General features: G+C 42.8%; 1 protein-coding gene across 1 annotated transcript in view; it reads right to left on the bottom strand.

The window, feature by feature from the left end:
- SRMS (src-related kinase lacking C-terminal regulatory tyrosine and N-terminal myristylation sites) overlaps positions 1-20,734 on the bottom strand; it is a 49,293-nt gene that overhangs the window by 9,408 nt on the left and 19,151 nt on the right. The window contains exons 3-5 of the mRNA XM_060771937.2: positions 14,427-14,593; positions 8,985-9,126; positions 7,234-7,389 (exon numbers count right to left, since the gene is read on the bottom strand). Coding sequence (XP_060627920.2) covers positions 7,234-7,389; positions 8,985-9,126; positions 14,427-14,593 — 465 coding nt within the window. The remainder of the gene's footprint in view (positions 1-7,233; positions 7,390-8,984; positions 9,127-14,426; positions 14,594-20,734) is intronic.

Consider the following 20,734-nt stretch of genomic DNA (forward strand, 5'->3'; position numbering starts at 1 on the left):
AGCATGTAAACATTGTCATTCAACACAAGGGTTGCGTAGCACAACCAAAGTATAACATTACATGCAGAAATTTATAAGACTCAGCCTTCGTGTAGGGTCTTGACCTTCAGAGAGAGTTTGCATAGCTCTTACTTCTCCATTTCCTTTGTTACAACTAAAACCTCTCCTGTGCCAAATCTATTATAATGGCAAGTTACTTCTTATACTGCTGAGGATAGGATACATCATCTTTGCGTGCAAGTATGTGTGTGAGTTTATATATGCATATTCATAGGTATGCATTGAAAATGAATTTCAACAGGGAGAAATGTATACTACACTTAGGCAATAGAAATGAAATGCAGAGATATAGGATGAGTAAAGCCCATCTTGAAAAGAATACATCTGAAAGTGATCTAGGTGTCTTAGGAGACCAAAAGCTGAACATGAGCCAATAGTGTGATGCAGCAGATGAAAAAGCCAATATGATTGCAAGCTTCATCACCAGGAGTATAATGCCCAGTTCAAGGGAAGTCCCTATTAGGGCCCTTCCACACAGCCCTATATCCCAGAATATCAAGGCAGAAAATCCCACATTATCTGAGTGTGGATTCAGATAACACAGCTCAAAGCAGATATTGTGGGATTTTCTGCCTTGATATTCTGGGATATAGGGCTGTGTGGAAAGGCCCTACATCTATATTAGATAGTCCTTCTCTATTCTGCTTTGCTCAGACAACATCTGGAATCAGAGGCGGCCCTAGGTAATTTTCAACGGTAAGCAAACAATATTTTGGCGCCCCCCCCCCCCCAACCAATCATTGATATATATTTTCTGTTTGTCATGGGAGTTCTGTGTGCCATATTTGGTTCAATTCCATCATTGGTGGAGTTCAGAATGCTCTTTGATTGTAGGTGAACTATACATCCCAGTAACTACACTTGCCGCATTTGCTCCCTTGCCTGGCTCGCTTTGGGTCCGGAGGCGTGTGCACCAGAAGTCACCTCTTCTCCTGACTTTCTCCTCAGCCATTGGGTCAGAGAGAGAGAGAGAGAGGTGGAGATGCCCACCTTTCCTGAAGGTAGGCGTAAAAACAAAGGAGGGAGGTGGGAGATACCTCCAGCGGGAGGGGCTCCCCCCCCCTCTCTCTCTCAGTCCCAATGGCTGAAGAGAAAGTCAGGAGAAGAGGCGACTTTTGGTGTGCATGCTGGGGTCTTCAGACATGCCTCCGGACCCAAAGTTCTGCCCCTTGGCCCACCCGCGGATTGGGGAGAGGAGAGGAGGTGGGTGGAGCACCGGGGGATCGGGAAAGGGAGCCGGTCATGGGGAAGGGATCGAATGCGTAGAATGATTGAGCACCAGCTCTGCTCAATCAACCGGGTGGAGCAGGAACAAGAGGGGCTAGGCGAGGCTCAAGAGCCCGGCCCCTTTGGGAAGAGGATCGCCCAGCAGCGAGGCAGCGAGCAGCGAGGTTCCTCCCCGGACTGCTAGGGCTGTTGTGAGCTGAGGGGGTGCTCCTCAAGTGGCAGTCGAGGGGCATTTACAGAGGCGCCTCTGCGCCCCTGGCAAAAAAAGTGTTCTGCGACCGCTTACTTCGCGTAATGGATGAGCCGCCCCTGTCTGGAATAAAACTTGTGTCCATTTCTGGGCAACACAATTCAAGAAGGGTATTGACAAGCTGGAAGATGTCCAAAAGGATCAAAAGTGTGGAAGCCAAGCCCTACCAGGAACAGATTAGGGAGATGGTTAACTTTAGCTTGGAAAAAGAGTTGAGAGGAGACATGATAGCCACGTTTAAATATCTGAAACAATGTCACGTTGAAGAGGGGGCAAGTTTGCTTTTTGCTGCTCTGGAATCTAGAACACAGAGCAATGGGTTTAAATTGCATGGGAAGAGATTCCACCTGAATATTAGGAAGCATCTCCTGAAGATATTATCAGTTGAACGATGGAGCTGGCTCTTGGGGTCTCTTCCAACTCTATGATTCTACATAGAAATGCACGTGCCTCTCTTCATGAAGACAGTAGAACTCTATGTTCTATTTTTAAAACAAAACAATCACCCCGACCTCCTGTTCTGGATGACATAATGCCACAAGGAAACTCATTATCTGACAAAAGTAATGTTTAGCAGTCATTTGCCAAGACGTCTAGCTGCTCTCTCATCAGTGTGGCTCCAGACCTGTTCTCCTTGGGAGTTGTCCCTCCTTCGGTGGCCAAATGCACCTCAAAAGCAGGTCAGATTGCTTGCCACGGGGCACCTCTCAGGAAAGAATGCCCTACTTGGAATCTGGAAGCTGTTTGACTGCTTGCCTTGGACAAATATTTCTCAAATAGCCGTGAAACCTGGAAGAATTTGATGTGGTGGTGCATGACTTGTTTGCCACTTCTGAAATGAGAATTGTCCCCAGAATGAGAGTTGGGGGATTTGAGGTTTAAGTTCACATTTTCTGAGAGAACCCACAAGTTGTTCATGTTGCAGAACAAGTTTAGGGAGCCATGCTGGATGCTTTCGTAGGTATTACCATGCCTTAGGAAACAAAGGAAGATATAGGCAAGTGCATTCCAGAGCACAAGCCAACCAACCAGGTGTCTTAAGTGCCTAAGCATTTCATGCCAAGAGAAATCAGTAAGTCCTCCTACACAGATTTATGTGTTCACAATGCCTCCATTGATTGCCCAGGAACAGGGTGTGTGATTGTGTGTTCCATAGCACAGTGACCCATAAAATGTACATGTCTGTTTTGCACTTTCATTGTCATTCTTATACACCTTCAAGTTGACTTTTAGATATGGCAGGGGTGGGCTATATGCAGGTCTGGGTTATTTATTGTGGGGGGACGGGACATGTGGCATTGCATATACATTAATTTATTGATATATAGTTGCCCTTCCATATCTGCAGGCTGCATATCCACAAATTCAAGCAACTGCAGACTGAAAATACAGATAGCAAACAAATGTGATGTGTGGCTTGAGAGAGACTGAGGCCCCTTCCACACAGCTGTATAAAATCCACATAAAACTGGATTATATGGCAGTGTGGACTCTGATAACCCAATTAAAGCAGATATTGTGGATTATCTGCCTTGATATTCTGGGTTATATGGCTGTGTGGAAGGGCCCTGAGGATCTATGTAATGGTGGGAGTCTATGAATGATTAAGTCTTGAACATCGGCCAGACATATTTTCAGTCTCTGGGTTGTCATACGGTGGGCCTGTGAAAGAGTCTGTAGACAGGATGTTTTTTCTGAATGCCCAACAGGATTCCAGGGGTGCCTCGACTGAGAGGCCTTTCGGATTTCCCCACACAAAGTTATTTTAAAGACTTAGAAAGTTCAACAAAGTTTTTATTGTTGCTTAAATTTTCAATAAATCAAACAAATACTTCAAGGATTTGAATCAACTGGTGGCTTGCTTAAATCTTGTCCACAAGGGACAGGCAACTTTCTTCATAAACTGTTTCCTCCTACAAGGGAAATCCTTGACCACTCCCTGGGCAATCTGGCTTAAGCTCTGCTGGCGTGGGCCCCTACACCCGTTCCAAATTGTGTTATGGCTGCTGCGAGTGGTCCTTACCAAACAGAGTCCTTTAGTAGATTTCCAAGAGGAAAGAAGGCTTTCAATTCCCAGCGAAGGCTGGCTGTAAAACTGTGGAGCTGTATTTTTCCAGCAAAGAGCTGGCTGTAGAGTTGTGGAACTAAATTCTCTAACAAAGGCTATGCTGTAGTTCTCTGTAGAGCTGTGGGACTGGATCCCGCCAGCAAAGCTGTAAAAGACGAAGCCTTCTACAGGTGGAACTGATTCACGTCCTGTACGAAAGGCTTCTCTGTGTGAACTGAACTAGAGGTCCCCCTTTTCTCTCCCTAACCCAGAAAAAGGGGCAGAACTAAAGAACATAATGATAATTGATGGGTCATTGGCCCTATTATTACTAACCAAGGGAAGCCACCTTATTGCAAAACGCATGGAACTTTGGAATACATGCAAACACTCAATAGAAAGGAAAAGAAGTTGGAGCTCCTGGTACAGCCGTACCAGCACAGTCTCTCTCCAATATGTTGTTCAATACTTGATCACCCATGGATTTTGGGGTCAATAGGGAGTTCTGGAACCAATCTGCTGTGGATATGGAAGACTGACTGTATTGGAATAAAATTACTGAATATATTTTCACAATTATTATTGTAGGCATGATCTCAAGGCCAGATTTTTAGCTACTCTGGAGGGCTATAAAATACCATCATCATGGCTGCAATTTTGAGGGAACAGAAGGTACAATGCAATACTTCTGTTGGGCCATTGAGGTGTATTATGTTTTTTCTTTTTTTGCGATGAAGAGTTCCCTAATAGTTTCTGAATAGTCTCATACATAGGTAGCCTTTCAATGTTTTTTTTTTAAAGTAGGACCCACTTTTTGGTTGAAATATTTTGAGCAGGGTGTCGGGATCTTTTGAGGGTTAGTGGAGATCCTAAGGATGACACTGAATGCTTCCACAGGGGTATTGCAGGCTGTATGATTCCTACCATACAGTATCCCTGTTGACTTTCCTCCAATTTTGTTGCCATCGTGTGATAATCCAGATGGAAATTACACAGGGATGACGTAATATATTTTACTGCCTGAGTCACAGCAGCAAATGGCACCCTTCAAGTATCCAAGTTAATCAACAAACACTAGCCAAGTTACTTAGGAACAAAAGTAAAAAAGAGCCAGCCAAGTTACTCTTCCCTTCTTACCCAACTGAAAAACACAATAACAACAAAATAAATAAATACCAAATAACACTCCAAGGTTGTTCCTCCCTGAGATGATTGCCTTCGCCTAATTAATGGTAGGGCCAGCCCTACATTTGAATATTTAAGTGACTCTTTATTTGTGGGGAAAGATCTATAGAAGATGATAGTGCCTCTTCAAACTACAAATCCTAATATTCTTTAAGATGTTGTCATGTCAGTTAAAGTGGTTTCAAAGTGCTAGTATCATTCAGCACAAAAATGGGGATCATCCATGCTATGGCATTTCTTTTTGTATGGTTATGCATGCTGGACGATGAAGAATACCAATGGGAAGAAAATATTCTATTTGAAATGTGGCACAGGACAAGACTTCTACAGACACCATGGACTACTAGAAAGACAAGTAAGTAACCCTGGAGCAAACCAACCCTGAATGCTCCGTAGAAGCCAAGATGGCTAAACTGCGACTGTCATACTTTGGACATGAGAAGACGTGACTCACTAGAAGAGAGAAAAATACTTGGTAAGGTAGCAGGTAGTAGGAATAGCGGGAGACCGTATTATAGGTGTATAAACTCAATCAAGGAAGTGATGGACCTGGATTTGGAAGACGTGAGTGAGCATATCTGTTGATAACAGGTTGAGTTGTGGTCTCTCATTTGAAGGTGAAGTCAACATGTGTTATGACTCCTTTGAAATCATGACATAAAGGTCAACATGGGACATACAATTGTTGTATATAGACAAGGCCTATAGAAGACCACTTGGCAGGGACAATCAAAGGGAAATGGAGAGTGGTAGTGGAGAAAGCAATAAAAGTCTACTTGCTCTAGGATTTTGATGGGATTGGGAAACTGAACCTTTTCTGCAGTAGTATAGAAGGTTATGGGTATGATTGATGCAGCTTTTGACAAAGGTCACGAATAGGCTGATCTTGCTGTTTGTTAACAAATAAAGTACTTTTTGGGAGATATTTATTTATTTATTTATGGCATTTATATGCTGCCCTTCTCACCCTGAAGGGGACTCAGAGCAGCTCACAAGACATATATACATACAATATATTATATTATTAGCATAGAACAATATCAGTATTAAATATTATCATATTGTACTATACCATTATATTGTAATATTATTAGTTATAGTAAATGTAATATAAATATATAATTATAATATCATATTATTAGTAGTAATATTATATTGTATTACATTATCTATATAAATAAAAATGTAATGTTCAATGTATTGTCGAAGGCTTTCATGGCCGGAATCCATGGGTTGTTGTAGGTTTTTCCGGGCTATATGGCCATGTTCTGGAGGCAATTTTTCTCCTGACGTTTCGCCTGCATCTATGGCAAGCATCCTCATTACCTCTGAGGATGCTTGCCATAGATGCAGGCGAAACGTCAGGAGAAAAATTGCCTCCAGAACATGGCCATATAGCCCGGAAAAACCTACAACAACCCAATGTAATGTTCGTTTGTGGGATTAACAGAGCTCAAAAACCACTGATCGAATTGACACCAAATTTGGACACAAGACACCTAACAACCCAATGTATGTCCTTCACTAAAAAAAAAATTGATTTTGTCATTTGGGAGTTGTAGTTGCTGGGATTTATAGTTCATCTACAATCAACGAGCATTCTGAACTCCACCAACGATGGAATTGAACCAAACTTGGCACACAGTTCTCCCATGACCAACAGAAAATACTGGGTTTGGTAGGCAATGCCCTTTGGTTTTGGAGTTGTAGTTCACCTACATCCAGAGATCACTGTGGAATCAAACAATGATGGATCTGGATCAAACTCTACAAGAATACTCAATATGGCCAAATGTGAACACTGGTGGAGTTTGGGGAAAAAATAATATTGACATTTGGAAGTTGTAGTTGCTGGGATTTATAGTTCGCCTACAATCATAGAGCATTCTGAACCCCACCAACGATAGAATTGAGCCAAACCTCCCATGCAGAACCCCCATGTGGGCCACAGCAACGTGTGGCAGGGGATGGCTAGTAATATTATAAATATTATACTATATTATATTATTAGCATAGCACAGGAGAAAAGATGAGACTGTCCCCTGCCCCCCCCCCCTCTTCACTCTGGCCCAGAGCGGCAGTTGGTGCTGGGGGAAGGGGTCCCCAAATTATGATATTTTATATATAATACCAAAATGCTTGAAAGAGTTTTAAAAAGATCTTGGAAAAGTTCCTTTTTTGGGACTACAGTTATAATATGCTTTTTGTTGTTTTCTTTTTGTGTGCATATAGTCTGCTCAAATAGTTTTAAATTACCTTGAATTGTTCTAAAATGGTTCTAAATTGTTTTAGATTGGTCTACTGCAGATTTATCGCTTGTATCGTGCCCTGAGATCTTTCAATATAGATCCAGAATAGAATTTAAAATAATATGTTGGCTCTTAGGGGAGGGGACTCGTGGACCAAGGAACGTACCACCAGGCATGAGAACTCCAAAAAGAAAGAGGCTGAGGCTGATACTAACTGTTGAGGTAGCTGTGTAAGTTGCCCTTCCTCATCAGCTCTGTAACGATGTACACTGGTTCGCCCACGGAGCAGATCGCGAGGAGTTTGATGAGCCTCGTGTGCTTTAAGCTTTTCAAGTTCTGGATCTCTTTGGCAAAGTCATCTCTCATATCAGCTGTCATGAAAAAAAAAATAGAAAGAGACCCCAAACACAGGGCTAAAAGGCTTTTCAAGAATCAATATATTCCACAAGTTCAGTTATTTTATTCTATAGCAATTTGTGTTGGACAAGTGTGCTCTATGTATTGTCAAAGGCTTTCATGGCCAGAATCACTGGGTTGTTGTAGGTTTTTCCGGGCTATATGGCCATGTTCTAGAGGCATTTTCTCCTGACGTTTCGCCTGCATCTATGGCAAGCATCCACAGAGGTCGTGAGGTCTGTTGGAACTAGGAAAAAAGGGTTTATATATATCTGTGGAATGACCAGGGTGGGACAAAGGACTCTTGTGAGCTGGAGCTAGGTGTGAATGTTTCAACTGACCACCTTAATTAGCATTTGATGGCTTGGCAGTGCCTGGGGGAATCTTTTGTTGAGAGGTGATTAGATGTGTCTGATTGTTTACTCTCTATTGTTTTGCTGTTGTAATTTTAGAGTTTAGAGAAACACAATATAGAAACCATCTACAGACCCACCAAGAAAATCCAGCAAATGCTACGTTCAGCAAAGGACAAGAGGGATCCTCTCACCTCTTCAGGAGTCTACTGGATACCATGCAGCTGTGGACAAGTATACATAGAGACCACCAAATGCAGTATTGCCCAAACACGAATCAAGTAACATGAAAGGTACTGCAGACTACTTCAATGAGAGAAATCAGCCATAGCAGAGCACCTAATGAACCAACCTGGACACAGCATATTATTTGAGAACACAGAAGTGCTGGACCACTCTCACAACCACCATGTCAGACTACACAGAGAAGCCATTGAAATCCACAAGCATGTGGACAATTTCAACAGAAAGGAGGAAGCCATGAAAATGAACAAAATCTGGCTACCAGTATTAAAAAACTCTAAAATTACAACAGCAAAACAACAGAGAGTAAACAATCAGCCACATCTAATCACCTCTCAACAAAAGATTCCCCCAGAGAAAATGCCTCTAGAACATGGCCATATAGCCCAGAAAAACCTACAACAACCCAAAAGTGCTCTATGAGTCTTTCCACTAGAGGATAGATGGACATAAGTTGGGTGTTAGAAATGGGACTACAGTAAGATTCCTGTTACCCATACCTGCAGGAATGGTCTCAATAGAAATTTGCTAGGTCTTCCAGGTGATTTCATGAAGTTATCATATAACTCAATTAGAAGACCTAATAATGCAATTCCAGGTGATTTCATGAAGTTATCATAGAACTCCATTGGAAAATCTAGCAGTACAATTCCAGGTGATTTCATGAAGCTAACATAGAACATATAACTCTAGAGCATCTCAGTCTTCCTGGGCATCCCAATTCAGACCGCCAAATGGCAGTCTTTGAACAAAATATAGAACCAATTTGGATCTTCTAAATCCAAGTCTCTAACCCTTATGCCACATTGGCGTGATTCAATGAATCCCTTCTCACTGGGTGCAGAGGTCCAATGTAACCTGAAGAGCCCAATTTAGGTGGAGTATTTGAGTCCACCTGTTAGGAAATAGAAAAGCCAGAGGCCGGATGGGAAAAGGAGTTCACCAAAGAACAACCGATTGTGCTCCCCACCAACCTTGCTTCATGATTTTGATGGCCACCGGCACTGTGTTCTTCCACATTCCTTCCCACACCTCTCCGAAGCATCCTTCTCCCATCTTCCGCCAGAGCTGGAATTCGGAACGAGGCCGCTCCCATTGGTCTGTCTCTGGAGTCCGCTGTAAAGAGAGAGACACACAAACTGTAAAAGTCACAAGACCGATCTGAACAAGGAGATGGACTGGTAGGCCAATCTCTCAGCAGGAATACACCTGCCGTATAAGCGGAATGCCTATTTTGCTCCCTTCAAATAGCAATGTATGACACCAGAAGTGAAACTATATTAGTGCACACCTTTCAACAGTTTAAGGGCGATGTGGGGCCAAGCAAGATCAGAGTATGGTCAAGATGGCAAAAGTTATCACTTGGGAAGAACACACAAGCTTGAAAAGGCTGCAGACATTTGCTTGAGTTTACAAGGAAGGATGGTATTCTGTTTCCTCCTAAAGCAGTGCTTCTCAATCTGGAGGTTGGGACCCCTGGGAGAGTCGTGAGGGGGTTGCAGAGGGGTTGCCAAAGACCATCAGAAACATATATTTCTGATGGTCTTAGGAACCCCTTTGGCAGAGAAGGCTGAAGATCTCTCCACCTATCATTCTCTTCCTTTTGGAAATGGACTGTGAATCCTCCCACCAAAAGCAGTCCTCCTGCTATGATTAGCTGGCTTCTCAGCCAACGGGAGGGCTATTTTTGAGACTCCAAGCAGGGAGGAGAAAGCAGGCATGCTTGGCACATGGTAGTGTGGTGCACATGTGCAGGTGAGGGAGAGCGTGTGAGGCTGGAGAGAGGCTCGCATCTCTTCAAGGCAGGGGGAAAAGCGCCCTTTGATTGTAGGTGAACTATAAATCCCAGCAACTGCAACTCCCAAATGGCAAAATCAATCCCCCCACCTGTATTCAAACTTGGGCATATCGGGTATTTGTGCCAAATTTAGTCCAGTGAATGAAAATACATCCTACATATGAGATATTTTTTATGGTTTGGGATCACTATAACAGGAGGAACTGTATTAAGGGGTCATAGCATTAGGAAGGTTGAGAACCACTGTCTTAAAGAATTGAAAGTCACTTTTTTTCTCCTGACACCAATGGATTTATCTTCCTTTTCCCACCACTGTGACGCATTCACACAACAAAGTACTCTAGGCTAGTGTAATGGATTGTTATGATAATACTAGCTGTCCCCTGCCACGCATTGCTGTGGCCCACATGGGGGTTCTGTGTGGGAGGTTTGGGCCAAATCTATCAGTGGGGTTCAGAATGCTCTGTGATTGTAGGTGAACTATAAATCTCAGCAACTACAACTCCCAAATGTCAAGATTCTATTTTCCCCAAACTTCACCAGTGTTTACATTTGGGCATATTGAGTATTCGTGTAGAGTTTGGTACAGATCCATCATTGTTTGAGTCTACAGTGATCTCTGGATGTAGGTGAACTACAACTCCCTAACCAAAGGACACTGCCCACCAAACCCTTCCAGTATTTCTTTTGTCATGGGAGAACTGTGTGCCTAGTTTGGTTCAATTCCATTGTTGGTGGGGTTCAGAATGCTCTTTGATTGCAGGTGAACTATAAATCCCAGCAACTACAACTTCCAAATGACAAAATCAATTTTTTTGAGTGAAGGACATACATTGGATTGTTAGGTGTCTTGTGTCCAAATTTGGTGTCAATTCGTCCAGTAGTTTTTGAGTTCTGTTAATCCCACAAATGAACATTACATTTTTATTTATATAGATAACATGCCAACTGAATTCCAATCAGTATTCGGTTGAAATTCATAATGTGGCCATCGGAAAGCATCCCCCCACTTATTCTAAGGTTCAGCTACACTTCAGAATTAATGCAGTTTAACTCATGTCTCAAAACTATGGAAACATGGGATTTGTAGTTTGGTGAAGCACCAGCACTCTTGGGTAGAGAAGGCTAAAGAAGGTATACAATTGCAACTCTCATGATTCCATAGCATTGAGCCATGGCAGTTTAAGTGGTGTCAAAGTACATTAATTCTATAGTGTATATGCACCCTTAGCCATAAGACTAGCTCAATGTGTTCTAGGCAGTCCATATGGGACCCACAAATCTAACTTGGATTATGGCAAAGAGGAAACAGGAGGAAGAGGACAGATAACTAAGGACTTTTTAATAGCTGAAGATTAATTGGGACTGTCCCTGCCAAACTAGGACAATTGGAGTGTATGATAGGAATGGGAGATTGGAATATAATAGGTGGAACAAAACTTGGGGGGGGGGGGGGTGGTGGTGAAGGAAGGCAATACTTTTTCTTTCTAACTTTTTGATGTTATAGTTGATATTAAGTAGTGTCAAAGTGTATAGATATACAATATAGATGCACCTTTACATATAGAATCATAGAATTGGAAGAGACCTCATAGGCCATCCAGTTCAACCCCCTGCCAAGAAGTAGGAGGAATACATTTAAAGCATCCTCGACAGATGGCCATCCAGCCTCAGTTTAAAAGCTTCCAAAGAAGGAGCCTCCATTACACTGCGGGGCAGAGAGTTCCACTGCTGAACAGCTCTCACAGTCAGGAAGTTCTTCCTAAGTTAGACATGTGACAATCTGATTTCAACAAGCACTCTTATTTTTACATAGGAATACACTCCAATCTTGAAATGGATTTTACTTCTGAAGAGGTAGTGAGGTCTGTTGGAAGTAGGAAGATGGGTTGATATATCTGTGGAATGACCAGGGTGAGACAAGTGACTCTTGTCTGCTGGAGCTAGGTGTGAATGTTTCAACTGACCACCTTAATTAGCATTTGATGGCTTGGTAGTGCCTGGGGGAATCCAGCATTTCTGTGTTCATTTCTGTGAACTTGTCCACTTGTCCACGTTCAGCAAAGGACAAGAGGGATACTCTCACCTCTGCAGGAGTCTATCATATTCCATGCAGCTGTGGACAAGTCTACATAGGGACCACCAAACGCAGCAGCATTGGCCAAACACGAATCAAGGAACATGAAAGGCACTGCAGACTACTTCAACCAGAAAAGTCAGCCATAGCAGAGCACCTGATGAATCAACCTGGACACAGCAGATTATCTGAGAACACAGAAATGCTGGACCACTCTCACAACCACCATGTCAGACTACACAGAGAAGCCAACTGAAATCCACAAGCATGTGGACAATTTCAACAGAAAGGAGGAGACCATGAAAATGAACAAAATCTGGCTACCAATATTAAAAAAACTCTAAAATTACAACAGCAAAACAACAGAGAGTAAACAATCCAGCACAACTAATCACCTCTCAACAAAAGATTTCCCCAGGCACTGCCAAGCGATCAAATGCTAATTAAGGTGGTCAGTTGAAACATTCACACCTAGCTCCAGCAGACAAGAGTCCTTTGTCTCACCCTGGTCATTCCACAGATATATAAACCCATCTTCCTACTTTCAACAGACCTCACTACCTCTGAGGATGCTTGCCATAGATGCAGGCGAAACATCAGGAGAAAATGCCTCTAGAACATGGCCATATAACCCAGAAAAACCTACAACAACCCAGTGATTCCGGCCATGAAAGCCCTCGACAATACATCAAGCTTTAATTCATGTTGTTGTTTTTCTTAGCTGGATCAGAACCAAATGCAGAAAGAAAGACAAATATTTTGTCGTGCTTGAGCAGGGGTAATTGGGTGGGTGAAAATAAACAAGAGAGATAAACAGGTTTCTAGGTGAGGCTTGGCTAAGGATGACAGTGTTCACAGCTGGCTGGGTGGAGCACCATCTCCAGCAAGGAAAACTGTGTGGGTGAATGGGAACGAAAGCAGGGTGTTCTTTTTTTAGCCATTCCCAATAAAGCTCAGGCATCGGTGTTAATTTTAAGGTGGGGATCATAGTGATGTGGTCCTTCCAGTGTTGTTGGACTACAACTTTCATTGCAGTTCTTTGCTACTGTGATTGATGTTGTAATACAACATCCAAAGGGTTGTGCAATTTCAAACCTAGTGATGGGAAGGAACAAGGAAGAGAATCCCATAGGGCAGTGGTTCTCAGCTCCAGATGTTTTGGCCTGCCACTCCCAGAAATCCTAACAGCTTTTAAACTGGCTGGGATTTCTGGGAGTTGTAGGCCAAAACACCTGGAAGTCCAAGGTTGAGAACCATTGTCATAAGATAAAAAACAGTACTTTCGTTGTTGTTTGTTTGTTTCGGAGAGAGGAACTACTATTCTGGTCAGCCTGACTGAGACATTTTGAAAGTTGTAGTCCAGCGAAATAACTTTTCCATCATTTGGAAATGGGAAACACTTGTTACTGCTGGATCATAATTAGAAATTCAGCGTGTTTCTTTTCATTTGGTTTTGTAAATGTTAAAACTGTACACCTTCCAACATGCCATAGATGAAAACAGGCTCCTTCCACATAGCTGAATAAAATCCCACATTATCTGCTCTGAACTGGAATATATGACAGTGTGGACTCAGATAACCCAGTTCAAAGCAGATATTGTGGGATTTTCTGCCTTGATATTCTGGGTTATATGGCTGTGTGGGAGGGCCCTGAGACACGTGTAGCCAGTCAAAACCAAATTATGCTTAAGATGCCAAAAGTTATCATTGAGGAAGAATAGAAAATTTAGGACAACAGTTTACTTAAGCCTGAGACTATTAGTCTGTTGACCTTAAATGTCCTTTGAGCTGAAGCTTGCCACTTGGAGTGCCTTTGTTGTTGATATAAGAAGTTCCTCCATTGTGCATGTGGCAAGGCTCAGACTGCATTGTAATAGGTGGCCTATAGTTTGCTCTTCTCCACACTCACATGTCGTGGACTCCACTTTTTGGTCCCATTTCTTAAGGTTGGATCTATATCTCGTGGTGCAAGAGTGCAATCTGTTCAGCGCCTGTTCAGATATCAGCCAGCATGCCAATGCCTTAAATTAAGAAATAGTTTTCTAAGATCTATAGAGATGCTTGCAGGAACACCTCAGCAAGCGAGAGTCCAAAAGTGGCAGGCTAAAACCCGGAACCTCAAGCCATGGCTGATACCAAATGAGAGACTCCCTCCTGGGCACACAGAAGACTAGGTGACTTGGAAGGCCCTGAACAGACTGAACATGAACCAAGATGAGGACAAAGAGGGGAAATGGAAGCAGGATTGAGGAACTAGGATATTTAAAAGCAGCTAAAAGAATGAGACGACATAAGATTTATCCAAACTGTCCCCACAAAATCAGGGCAGTATGAAAATAAATAAAAAAAAATTGAAATGTGTGTGCATGGCAGTGGGAGAAACAGGAACCCAAAGACATCAACATTCAGTTTTCAGCAACAGCTTCTCAAATATAGTTTCAAAGTTTCAAGATTCACAGGACATGGTGCATTTTCATTTGTTCTTGATTTTAAAATTTGGACCACAAAACTCCCAAGTTTCACAGATTTCAAATACTAACCTTTTGGATGCAGGGCTGAAGCAGAGGGCTCTGTATGACTTTCCAATTGACTGTGTAATAGGAAAGGAGCTGTGCCAAGGTGGGGAACGAGTGCCCCTTTTCCAAGTAAAAACCTCCTCCGGGGTCCTTGTAGATTCTGAAGTGCCGCACTTTGGAGTGATTCCGAACTGAAACCAAAGGACAGGAGAGAATAACAAAATTTCTGTCAACTCCCATGCCACATCCTTATATATCCTAGTGGAGTCGTAGTGGTGCAATGGGTTAAACACTTGTGCTGGCTGAACTGCTGACCTGAAGGTCTGCAGTTCGGATCCGCAAGACAGAGTGAGCTCCCGTCTATCATCCCCATCTTCCCATGTAGGGATATGAGAGAAGCCTCCCACAGGATGGTAACAATCTGGATGTCCCCTGAGCAATGTCCTTGCAGATGGCCAATTCTCACACACCAGAAGTGACTTGCAGTATATTCTCAATTTGCTTCCGACACAATAAAAAATATTATAGTAGTAAACATTACAAATAAGGACAGATTTACTTTTTTGCTTGAGAAAAACAGTGGCAGAGGCAAAACACAGACAGACTGGTCTATAGTTGAAGAATATATTCAGAGAAACTATGGATAATATAGATTCAACAACTTAACTTACCAAGAGGGAAAGGACAACTTTGTTAATCAATAAGAAACTATAGAAAATGATGTGAGGAAGATGAACGGCAGTCAAGGAACCCCCCCCCCCCCTTTTAGCCTGCTTTTATACATCCCTAAACGGTTCTGGCCCAACTTACCTGTCCGAACTTATCTCCTCCTATGAACCAGCTAGGACGTTATGATCGTCTGGGGAGGCCCTGCTCTCAGTCCCGCCAGCATCACAAGTACGGTTGGCGGAGACGAGAGACAGGGCCTTCTCAGTGGTGGCCCCTCGGCTGTGGAACACCCTTCCCACATTTTGGAGGAAAGTGAAGACCTGGTTGTTTGAGCAGGCATTTGAATAGGTAGTGTAACTAATATAGAAATATGGAACATTTGAATGATGAGACTGGATTTTGATTTTAACTATGAGATGAGATGAGATGTTATGATGTTTATTAATTGTTATAATGTTATTCTTTTAACTTGTTTTTAACTCTTTTTATCACGTTTAAGTATTGTATTTGCTCTGTTATCCGCTCTGAGTCGCCCTGAGGGCTGAGAAGAGCGGTATACAAATATAGTAAATAAATAAATAAAACAAATCTCTAAATGTTTCTATTTCCTACTTTTCTTTATCTATTGTTCTCCAGCTTTCTTTGTATACTGGTCCTCTTCATATTTTCCTTTAAATTTTATTATTTTAGAAGGAAATCAATAAAAACCATTAAAAATATTCTAGTTTCTTTACTAGGAAGCCATTTTCAAAAGCTCATCCATATGGTTTATATCTACAATAGAACAAAACTCCATTTTTTGTGGCTCAATTCCAGGTGAGAGATAATTGTGTGAATTCCCAAGTTAGACAAAATGTGTCCACTCTCTGTGTTTTCTAGGTGCTCCATCACCTAGGCCGTAAATCCTTTATGTCAATAGGTTTGTCTGGGAACAACCCCTCCATGGATACGGGGCTCATATTGGGCAACAGGACTCATGCTGTATTCTGCGATGCATTCATCCTTTGTCTCAAAGCAAGTAGACTAGAGGTGCATCTACACTGTAGATTAATGCAATTTGACATGACTTTAATGGCCATGGCTCAATGTTATTAACTCATGGGAGTTGTAGGTCTTTAGCTTTCTCTGCCAAATAGTGTTGGTGCCCCACCAAACTGCAACTCCAGGATTCCATTGCATTGAGACATAGCAGTTAAGGTGGTGCCAAACTGCATTAATCCTACAGTGTAATTTCCCCCTACATCAAATATTTCATGTCCCAAAGTTAGTGAGAAGGGATAGAAATAATCTCTTCATTTCATTTTGATCTGAGGAGACCCGGTGGCACAGTGGGTTAAACCCCTGTGCCGGCAGGACTGAAGACTGACAGGTCGCAGGTTCGAATCTGGGAAGAGCCGGATGAGCTCCCTCTATCAGCTCCAGCTCCTCATGCGGGGAAATGAGAGAAGCCCCCCACAAGGATGATAAAAACATCAAATCATCCAGGCATCCCCTGGGCAATGTCCTTGCAGACGGCCAATTCTCTCACACCAGAAGCGACTTGCAGTTTCTCAAGTCGCTCCTGACACAACAAAAAAAAAATGACCTGAGAGCATCTCCTTTAGCTAAGACTTCTGTGTTGATTCCTAAATAGGAGAACATATTTTCTCTGTCGCTCTGTGTGTATGAATGACTGTTAGCAAGTGTGGCAGGAGCCCCCGGTGGTGCAATGGGTTGAACTCTTGGGCCAGCAGGACTGCTGACTAAAAGGTTGGCGGTTCAAATCCAGGGAGTGGGGTGAGCTCCAATCTGTCAGCTTTAGCTTCCCATGTGTGGACATAAGAGAAGCCTTCCACAGGATGGTAAAACACCTGAGCGACTTCTGGACAATGTTCTTGCAGACGGCCAATTCTCTCACACCAGTAGCGACTTGCAGTTTCTCAAGTTGCTCATGGCATGGAAAAAAAAGCAAGTGTGGTTGGCACTGAATGGCATCACCAGAGACCATTCCTAATCTCAGGTTTGGGGTTGGAAACGGCAAGGCTTGGGATATTCCTGACTTGGCAATCCTAATTTTCAACAAATGTGGAACTGGATAATTTATTCATTATGGGAATCATCTATCTGCCAACAATGTAATGTATCACTTGCAAGTCTTTTGATACATAGACCTTGTTGGACACAAACCAGTGGGGGTAAGACTCTGTAGAACAGATCTTCCTGTTTATCAGCAAATCATTTCTCTTGTACCAGAAGATCTCATATCCTACTGGGTCTGAGTTTTTCAGAAAGGGAACCAAGTTCTATCTCAACTCTCAGACCAACTCAAGGCATTTTGTGAACGAAAGCAGACATGATGCCCTGTCCATCTCCAATTCCATTTCCTCCATTTATTTATTTATTTAGATCATGTCTATCCCATCCTTCTCGCCTTCGAGAAGGGACTCAGGACTCAGAACAACTACGAAGAGGCACTTTTTGGTGCCAATCAAAACACAACATAAAATACATTTAATCTACATTAAAAACAGTTAAAAATCCATAAGAACAGTTCACCATTTCATGTCATCCTCTGAATAATCCATAGCCATCAGTTCAATAGTCCATTAAAACCATCTTCAGTCCACTGCAGTCCACAAAACCAGTCCGTTAATACCCTCTATCCAGCGAATGCTTGATCCCATAACCGGGTTTTTAGCATTTTCCGGAAGGTCATGAGGAAGGGGGCAGGTCTAATCTCATTTGGGAGCGCGTTCCACAGCCGAGGGGTCACCGCCAAGAAGGTCCTGTCTCTCGTTCCCACCCACCATGATTGTGATGGCGGTAAGACTGAGAGCAAGGTCTCTCCAGACGATCTTAAGGTCCTTGGGGGTTTGTAGAGGGTGATACATTCGGACAGGTAAGCTAGGCCAGAGCCGTTTAGGGTTATGTTAGCAGTTTAATTTTACAGTGGCAATAGGTCAGCATTCCTCACTTAGAGGACATTGCGGAGGCCAGGAGACACTACTGGCAATGTTATCACACCAGAGCTTTAAATCTGTCTGCAGAATTCTGGGAAATGTAGTTTGGGAAGGCGAGGACTTCTGTAACTGTGAATTCAAAAGACCCAGCCTAAACTAGAATTCTGCAAGTGGTGGAAATGTGGCGCTGACTGCTTTAAAGTCCTGGTGTGATAACATGGTGATGTGCCATTGCTCTTTCAACCCATACCATATGTTCCCAGCAATTGTCAGTCTTTGCTGGGAATCTATGAGAAACAAGGGATCATTGTTTTTGCTTTTATGCCCCTTCATGTTGACTTCAACTCACATTGACCCAACTCAACCCTATCTAGAGTTTTCAAAATGTATTCAGAGGAGACCTTCCATTGCCTTCCTCTAAAGGTGAGAAAATATGACTAGCCCAAGGTCACCCAGTGAGTTTCCATGGATCCAAAACCTGTCCTTCAAGTGTCCTTGTCCAACACTCAACCCATGCTGACTTCTCAAAGGACCACGGGGCTCTGGAAAGCAATATAATTAATCCAACTGTTAAGCAGGGTAAGGTGGATGCCACAGGCAGGACATGGAACTGTTCTCTACCTTTCCCTGGGAAGTTCAACCAATAAAAAAAACTGGCATGTGTTCCCCTCAGGCAGTGGATGATGCTGTTCCATGCACTTCCCATGATTGCCTTGGAAGAAGAAACCACAAGTTAAATCTATAAAACCCTGAAGGGGAGATATGTTGAGGAACCAACATGGTATAGTAGTTTGAACATTAGATTATGACTCTGGAGACCAGGGTTTGAATCCCCATTGAGCTACAAAATCTATGGGATGACTTTGGGCAAGTCACACTATCTCAGCTTCAGAGAGAGCCTCTTCTGACCAAAAAAATATGTTTGCTTTAGGATGGCCATAGGTCAAAATGTCTTGAAGGAACACAACAAGATATGTCTGAAAAATACACTACCTATTGGATTGCCAGGTATGACTTTCTCACATGAAAAAACCTGAGGGCTCTATCCCCAAAGATGGGTTTTGACACAAGTGTGCATGAGTTTTGACACAGGTGTGCATGAAAAAACCTGAGGGATCTATCCCCAAAGATGGGTTTTGACACAGGTGTCCATTGGAGGTGGTGGTGGGGGAAGCTCCTTGTTTGTTCAGTTACTGAGATTGCCATCAACATGAGTCAATAGTGTGGAGTCAGTTGATGTGAGTCAATAGTAGACAATTTGCTAGAGATCAAGTTGTGATCATGGGGTGGCCAAACTACTATGTCTGGTCTAAGGACTGAAGGTTGCCAGCCACTGCTGATGGTGCCTAATTATTGCTTAGCTCCAGGCTGGTTCATCCCTTGCTCCATGTGAGCAGTGTGGGAAGGATACCAGTGTTTATTGCAATATTGAGCATAATTACATGTGAGAGAGGGAATGCATGCATGGCCTAGTAATGAACATTTATATCGTGTAAGATATCATTGGCTAAAAACCTGCTGGAATGAACTCATCACAAAATCTAGAGGTGGATTTTCACATGGCTTCGTATTTCAAAGTGAAGTGTCTTTAGGATGCCTCTAAGCCAGCATTTCTCAACCTGGAGGTCGGGACCCCTGGGGGGTGGGGTCATGAGGGGGTGTCAAAGACATCAACAAATACAGTATTTTCTGTTGGTCATGGGGATTCTGTGTGGGAAGTTTGGCTCAATTCTATCATTGGTGGGGTTCAGAATGTTCTTTGATTGTAGATGAACTATAAATCCCAGGAACTACAACTCTCAAATGTCAAGGTCTATTTCCCCCAAATTCCACCAATGTTCATATTTGGGCATATTGAGGATTGGTGCCAAGTTTGGTCCAGATCCATTATTGCATGATTCCACAGTGCCCTCTGGATATAGGTGAACTACAACTCCAAAACTCAAGGTCAGTACCCAACAAACCCACCAAACCCTTCCAGTATTTTCTGTTGGTCATGGGAGTCCTGTGTGCAAAGTTTGGTTCAATTTCATCATTGGTGGAGTTCAGAATTCTCTTTGATTGTAGAAGAACTATAAATCCCAGCAACTACAACTCCCAAATGACAAAATCAATCCCCACAACCCCACCAGTATTCAAATTTGGGTGTATTGGGTATTTGTGCCAAATTTGGTCCAGTGAATGAAAATATGTCCTGCATATCAGATATTTACATTACGATTCATAACAGGAGCAAAATCATGTAGTAGCAACGAAAATAATTTCATGGTTGGGGATCACCACAACATGAGGAACTGCATTAAGGGGTCGCAACATTAGGAAGGCTGAGAAACAATGCTCTAAACATTTGGGGGGGGGGGTCTATGTTTGTTTCGTGCCTTGAAATACCCAATTTCAGGTGTGTAATGCACATACATGACATTCTTTACCCCTCCAGGCCAATTTAGAGCCAAGGTCGGCCTTTTAAGAAACAGAAAACTTAAATAAATACAGGTCTGCTATATCTAGATCGAGAAGCAGATGAAAGGCCCTTCATCCATCCCAAATGCCATTGCCCTAATCTCAGAAGGAAAAAAGAAGCAGATAGAGCTCCTCCATGCCTAAGTAGAGAAGCAGATGAAAGGCCCCTCTTTTGCCCCAACTACCACTGCCCTGACCTTGGAGGGAAAGAAAAAGAAGCAGCCACAGCTCCATCATGCCTAAGCCAAGAAACAGAAAAGATGT

This window comes from Anolis sagrei, chromosome 4, assembly GCF_037176765.1.
Source record: "Anolis sagrei isolate rAnoSag1 chromosome 4, rAnoSag1.mat, whole genome shotgun sequence".
NCBI lineage: Eukaryota > Metazoa > Chordata > Lepidosauria > Squamata > Dactyloidae > Anolis > Anolis sagrei.